At 35.3% G+C, this 6,970-nt stretch overlaps 1 protein-coding gene across 1 annotated transcript; it reads left to right on the top strand.

Annotated features, from left to right (window-relative positions):
* The first annotated feature begins 4,062 nt into the window (after positions 1–4,062).
* Positions 4,063–5,218, top strand: LOC149178684 (universal stress protein A-like protein). Its single transcript, XM_089423697.1, has 4 exons — positions 4,063–4,375; positions 4,468–4,571; positions 4,658–4,776; positions 4,884–5,218. Exons 1-4 carry the CDS (start codon positions 4,168–4,170, stop codon positions 4,963–4,965), a joined length of 513 nt encoding a protein of 170 aa, XP_089279823.1. The 5' UTR covers positions 4,063–4,167; the 3' UTR covers positions 4,966–5,218.
* The last annotated feature ends 1,752 nt before the right edge of the window (positions 5,219–6,970 follow it).

Raw genomic sequence — 6,970 nt, forward strand, 5'->3', positions numbered from 1 at the left:
GAGCAATAAGGCATGGATCCAAGAAAACAATGAACAATTAGTCAACTTGGGGAAAGTCATGCAAATGTTAGAGGAATTTCCCCCTTTGAAATATTGAATATTCAAGGAGATTTCTATGTTGTCAAGATTATCATAGTCATTTTTTATCATCTATTATTGGTAGGAAGTTTGTTAGTCTCAATTATCTCCTATATTTTAGTCTTGTTTTAGAAATTCAAGCTATATGTAACTTTTTCTAATTAATGAAAGGGTCCATTTGCCTCCCCACCTCCTTGAAAAAAATTATAAATTAAAAAATGATGATTTTTAATATATAAATTGTAATTTATTTTCTTTAATATAATTAATAAACTCTAATTAATTTAATATTTTTTTAAATTACGAGCCTCGATCCATCTTAACTCCTCATCTACCAAGCACCAAGAGGGATCAAAATCTTATTTTATTTTATTTTATTGTGATCGAGTCAAAATGTTTATAATACATTATGTTACATTACAACATCTCTACTTTTCTGGAGTGGAGCGCCTCTTAGAAAATATAATTAATTAATCTTGTATATAAATATTGTTGTTAACACAAAAATGAGTATCTTGTTATTAAGTCTACACGTGGTCACAAAAAATACATGGGGGTTACATCAACATTTTCAGAACTAACCAGAGATCAAAAACATCACAAACCTGTTACATAGTAATACCTGACAAGACTAAATGTAGATTCGATTACATCCGATTACAACAAGGAACACATTAAGACACATGTAACCATAACCATACAGATTAATCATTCTCCGTTGTAGGCCTGTTGAAATTAATATCCCACTTTCTTGTCTCCTCCTGGTGTTTTCCTGGACATGTAGGAACTTCATTTCTTAGTATGAGATCCATGATTATATTCCAAAGCACATCAAATTCATCTATTAGGCGAGAAATCTAAGTCTAGAGTGCTAATAACTTATCAGAATGTTCCACCTGGACGTGATACATTTGACAAAATTTCACCTACAAATCATAGTCTTCCCTATGGAGGACTTCATGGGATGATAAACAGTGAGAACATGGACAGGTTTTTGAGGAATCCACTGAATTAGATTATGATTTCATGAGAGAATGTCGATTAGGGATTAATCAAAAACATATAGAAAAAGGGAGCAACCCAAGATTCCCCTCAAATACTTCAAGGCTAGTCTAAATAAAATGAAAGCTATGGATTCCAATTTGAAATTCCTAGAATGAAATTTTTCTGATGACTCTGTAAAGGAGACTATGGTTGATTGAGGAGTAGGGAGAAAAAATTTGGAACACCACCCATTAACCAAATAAATTCATAAAGCTCCAAGGGCGAAAGACCATTGAGCCGTTAGGTTGACAACTAGCCAAACCTTAAATTTTCTTAAAGGATTCAAATTGCAACCCAGAATCCTGAGAGGCAAGCTTAAGAGTCTAAAATTTCCATCTAAGCCAAATTGATTTTCGTGAATCGAATTGAAAACAAGAAGCAAATAAGTACCTTCCTGAATTTGAGCTCGAGCCAAATTGATGATGATAAGGAAAGGGAAACCAAGTGATGTTGGGGTGGCTTTCAAACGAGAGAGCCCCAACCTCCAAAATTCCTTTAACTAGAGTGACAAACCCATGAACTCGGCCCACAGAGAGGGAGAAACTAAAGTCTGAAGAAGAGCTCTTCGCAAAGCTGCTAGAAAATTGGTTGCCCTAGTGCCACAATTGAAACCAGAGACTGAACGAGAACTAAATTCATAGAACCCTTAGGAGATGGAGAAAACATAGATGTGCACTCAAGCATGCATATAGCTAGAGCAAGGCTCAATCCAAATTTAACATTAATTCCCTTGTCAACCCACATGATCCTCATTAAATTTCCATTAAATTTCATAGTACTTCTTTCAAAGAAGACCATCATTATCTTTAGTGGAGGGAAATTCCAAGTTTGGGGCAGAGAAATGTAATTAATTCGAGCATGCGAAGGGAAGAGCATTGCCACTGCATGGCGGCATATCATAACATCTAACACATCATGGGAGAAGAACATGATAATAAAGGGTGAAACCATAGAACAATTAACATAAACGAGGAAACAAAGGGAAAAATAGATTATAAGGGAGGGGATAGGGAATAAGATAGATTCTAGGGGTAACCATATTCAAATAAAGGGAGAGCCTATGGGACAACCAAACACTTAGGACCATATAGAAATTAGGGGATAGGGAAGGGTCTAATGAAATCATTAATTTCTAACATGGCCTCTTCCAAGGAGCATGCCTTGTTAGCTTGCAGATAAACTTCCTCATTGTTAATTATGAGAATATGATAGAACCACTTGGAGTGAAAAATGCACCTGGTCTTCTAATCCTTTGGAGCACCAAGGCGAGAGAGTTATCTTTCAAACTCTTCTCACTATTGAGGTATTGAATTATAAGCAATGAATCTCCTAAAACAATAATATACTCTACACCTTTGTCTTTAGCAATACCTAGTCCGCACAAAAATCCATACATCTCTGCTTGGTTGTTAGATTTCCTTCTTAAAACCCCATAAGAATTTTACTTTTGTGATTCCATATTAATTAATTTTCATTAAACTAAATTTGTTTAATATTAATTAATTTTCATTAAAACTAAATTAATTTATAAATAAAAGATTACTGTCTATTCCTTAAAATTCTATTTTATATTGAAAAAGTATTAAGAAAAATATTATAAATACATCTTAGTTTTATTAAATGAAAATTAATTAATTTTTTTTTATTAAATATAAGGCAAAACTCTTAAAATTGAAATCTAATCTCAATATATTTACTATATTTAAAAAAATATATATTACATTTTTTAAACCTTAAAAATAATAACATTTCATTATAACAAATATAAAACCTAAAAACCTAAACTTCCAACTTAATTAAAAATTCTAAATATCCAAGTGTGAAGTTACACTATTTTTTGTTAATAATTTATTATTAAAGCAACCCTATTTTTGGTTGCTAAACCTTGATTAAAATCTTGGGTGTCTTTTGGTTAATCGTTTATTAATCTTCAAAAAAGCTTTCCAACAGAACATCGATGGATATCTTCTGAGGGAATGTTGTTAGGACAAAACGCTGGTCACATATCTTCTGAAGGAATGTTGATATTAACACCAGACAAGCTTTAAAGTGTTGAAAGAGATAATCTGTCACATACATGTGACATTATTTCAATATATATTTGGAAAGTGTAAAGAAATTCAAACTTCCACCTCCCTGGTTTTTATTCCCTTAGGGTTTAAGAACAAATCAGTTTAAAGAAGATCAAAGACCTTTACATAAAAGAGGACAACCATTATGCTTTACTAGAAGGCCGTTTCTTGAGAGACACAATTGAGACTCCATATAATGAATCGTCGTTTTCACTTTTTGAGTGAATGCGCAGTCTTTGCAGCCTTAATAATGATAAAACACGAAAACCAGGTAGTACGTTGGATGCAGGGATGAAATTTGATGAGTAAATTATTAGTTACTAGGTGATTTGGCTAAATATAATCAATAATTTTCCAGGTTAATAAACATTCTTGGTTAAAATGATCCATTTTTAGAGTGAATGTGTAATTTTTACAACTTTAATAATGATAAAACAAGAAAACCAGATGGTGCTTCAAAAGCAGGATTAAAATTTGATGGATTATCATGAATAAAATCAAACATTCTTTATTAAAATGATCAAAATGATCACTACATATGTTTCCTTCCTACCTGCTCGGAGTAATATATCTAACATGGTGCATGAAAATTTACAAATAAAGTGAAAGAGATGACATGGTGCTACTTTCAATTAAAAATATATTAAATTTGGTGCAAGACAGTACTGATTTATTCAGCTATGTGAATTGATGGAATATTGACAGATGATATGATGAGTGGATTTGCACATGGCCAGGCCCAGTGATTCGGAAGGTGGTTTCCTAGACTAGAGATTCTTCAAAATCGTGGTGGGCACGAGAACCATCCGTGGGAGCAGAGGCGTAGTCGGTAGTCACAAAAAGCCTCTTATTAAAGCGACCTCTGGATGGCTTAGGTGGCTCAGAACTTCCTCCTCCATTGCAATTTGCAGCGAGGGTCAGAAAAGGCCCATCAATTTTATTAGGTGCATTTAGTTTTGTTTGCCTTGCAGAAATGGCTAAGGTTGAGGAGAGCAATTCGAAGCAGAAGCAAAGGCTGATGCAGAGGAGAGTGGTTGTTGCAGTGAACGAGAGCGAAGAAAGCATGTATGCTTTGTCTTGGGCTCTGCAGTATCTCCTACTCCAAGATTCCAGTGAAGACCATGTCATTATCTTGCACGCCCAGTCGCCCCCTAGGGTTTACGCCGCAGTCGATGGCACAGGTCGTACAAATAAATAACTATTCTGAGCAATCTTGTTTTTATGGATTTCTTTTTCGGTAGTTAACCATGATGGGTCGTGATTTGATGAACAGCTTACTTCTTCTCGTCTGATATTATGGAATCCCTGGAGAAGCAACAAAGGGAGAAAACAGAAAGAGTTTTGGAGAAGGCCAAAGGCATCTGCAGCGAGAAAAACGTATGAATTCTTGCTAGGCCAGTTTTGATATTTAGGAGAATTCTTGTAGAATCTATAAATTCAGATATTGTTATATAAATGTTCAGATATGCGTTGAGACAAAAGTGGAGACCGGAGATGCCAAAGATGTTATATGTGAACAAGTTGAGAAGCTTCAAGCAGACCTTCTGGTCATTGGAAGCCACGGCTACGGAACCATAAAAAGGTATGTAATACGTAACCTTTCTGTAAATGGTATTGTTGGATTGCTGATTTTGGTCTCCTTCACTCTGTGACTGAGGGTGCCTAGGTGTTTTGATTGAATTTTTGCAGAACCTTTTTGGGATCTGTAAGCGATTATTGCGTTCGCCATGCCAAGTGTCCCGTGGTGATTGTGAAGCAGCCCAAGGATTGAGATGCTGTAGTTGGTTGACCATGGCAAAGTTTATGGATAAATCATATTAATAGTGTGTTGATATTACAGTATACTACCAGCGTTTTGAACAGTTTGTGAATGGACAAGGATTTTGTTAGTTGCATTGTTATGCTGTCATCAAGGGCTGCTATCAACCCCTGTTCATGTTGTGATACATTATTTTTTAATCATTTTGAAAAAGCTTGTAAATATGGTTCCTTTTTGTTATCATAATTTTATAATTTAATATTGATGGGTTGGTTTGGTTGGGGATTTAGTTTCTATTTGGTTATTGTGTTTTATAGTTAAGTATGGGGAGATGGGTAGGTTTTTAATTTAATGTAAAAATGAATGTATGTCAATATCTTTTAAATATTTTATTTTAATTTATTTTTATAATATTGTTTTAAATTAAATTTAAAAATATAAAGATATGGGGAGATATATGGTTGTAAATTAATTATTTCATAACTATATTTAAATTTAATTAATAAGTAAGGTAGGCGAGAGGGGTCATATTTGACCTAGATGAAAAAAATGTATCCCAATTTCTTTGGGGCCTCGGATCACGGACAAATAACCAAGCGGAGTATCTAGCATTATGGAAGGGTCTGGAACTAGCCAATGAGCTCAAAATCTCCAGGCTAACAATTTTCGAAAATTCTATGATAGTCATTCATCAATTTTGAGTCCTCTCTATTAAGCCAAAGGATCTTTGCCTCCACCTCTCAATTCGAACAATTGGAACTCTTCCATATGTATAGATATTTGAATCCGGTTGTTGATAGGTTAGCTAAAAAATGCACCACCATGAGCCAAGGTGTAATAGAACTAGACCGCATGCTCGGCTTCTTCCCAATTCCTTACTATGTTGGGTTTAACAAGATTCCATTTGAATATTTGGGAGAGAATTCCCCATTCATCTCTCCACCTCTAGACCTCGTTTGGATTCCCTAGAAAGAATCATATCAAATTTAAAGTGGAAATTTGGAACCAATCTAGACAAAACGAGATCCGGTTAGCCCTCTTCCTTTTGTGGCCCCATAATAGCATGGTTTGTCCTCGGTGGCAAAAGACAATTAACAAGTGGCAACCCTTCTCGGATGTCTTCTTCCCTGGCAGTCTTGTCTATTTAATCTATTCTTGGTGTGAGTTATAGTTTATCTCCTTGGTCGTGACATCTAGTGCTTTGTGCAAGGAAAAGGAGTTAGTTCATCTTTCATATGGCATCCCTTCGACATCAATTTCTTGTCTTGGCAAGGTTATGGCGATGATCTTGGTTCATATGTTGCAGTTTGGCTCATGGCAAGGCCCTGGTATTAGTTATATATTGAACCTCGTGGCTTCTCATTTTATTCAATTGATTCATATGGGTTTAGAAGTAGGAGGAGCTAACATCAAAGTGTTTGATAGCTTGGATTTGGGCCCTTGTCTCAAGATGGAAAGCAATTTGGGATCTCAGGAGAATCTCAACGCAAAAATAGTTCTTGAAAGGCACTTGGAACCTACTCAGGTGATGTTAGCTTCCATTCATAAATTAGAGGAAATGGTGGAGAGGTAGAGGTACTCCTTCTAGCTTTTAATGGAGACAAAGTTGTTAAATCACCATGCAAATATGGAAAATTCTCTAGAAGGATTGTGGGAGGAGGTCCATCCACTTTGTGCTCGAGTGACTGCATTGGAAGTCTCCAACAATTGAACTAAGCAAAAGGTAACTGGAGGAACTGGCTCAGGTGCTACTGCAGAGAGGAACAGAACCTGCTGCTCCAGTTGGTGTGAAGCTACTAGTCATGGTCTTTGTTGAGGTCTATACCTCATCTTGGCGGGTGATGCTTTTTTAGTTGTAGTCTATTATTGTTAAAATTCTCATGTTATCATGATAGTTTGTAAATTTTGTTATCTCCTCATGTCTTTATGTAGAGTCTATAGTGGTCACCTCTTCTGTCTGAAAAGGCTTTTTAGCCCAAGAGGCAGTAAGCATTTTGTGTGGTTTGATGAAGAAAAT

The sequence above is a fragment of the Pinus tabuliformis genome, chromosome 4_1 (genome assembly GCF_031772625.1).
Source record: "Pinus tabuliformis cultivar Carrire ecotype Pingquan chromosome 4_1, CPIR1, whole genome shotgun sequence".
Classification (NCBI taxonomy): Eukaryota; Viridiplantae; Streptophyta; class Pinopsida; order Pinales; family Pinaceae; genus Pinus; species Pinus tabuliformis.

Excerpts from the sequence above, each read along its gene's own strand:
- LOC149178684 (XM_089423697.1), top strand. The coding sequence starts at position 4,168 with ATGGCTAAGGTTGAGGAGAGCAATTCGAAGCAGAAGCAAAGGCTGATG. Across the intron at positions 4,376-4,467 it reads CGCCGCAGTCGATGGCACAG|CTTACTTCTTCTCGTCTGAT; the intron begins GTCGTACAAATA and ends TTTGATGAACAG. Across the intron at positions 4,777-4,883 it reads GGCTACGGAACCATAAAAAG|AACCTTTTTGGGATCTGTAA; the intron begins GTATGTAATACG and ends GAATTTTTGCAG.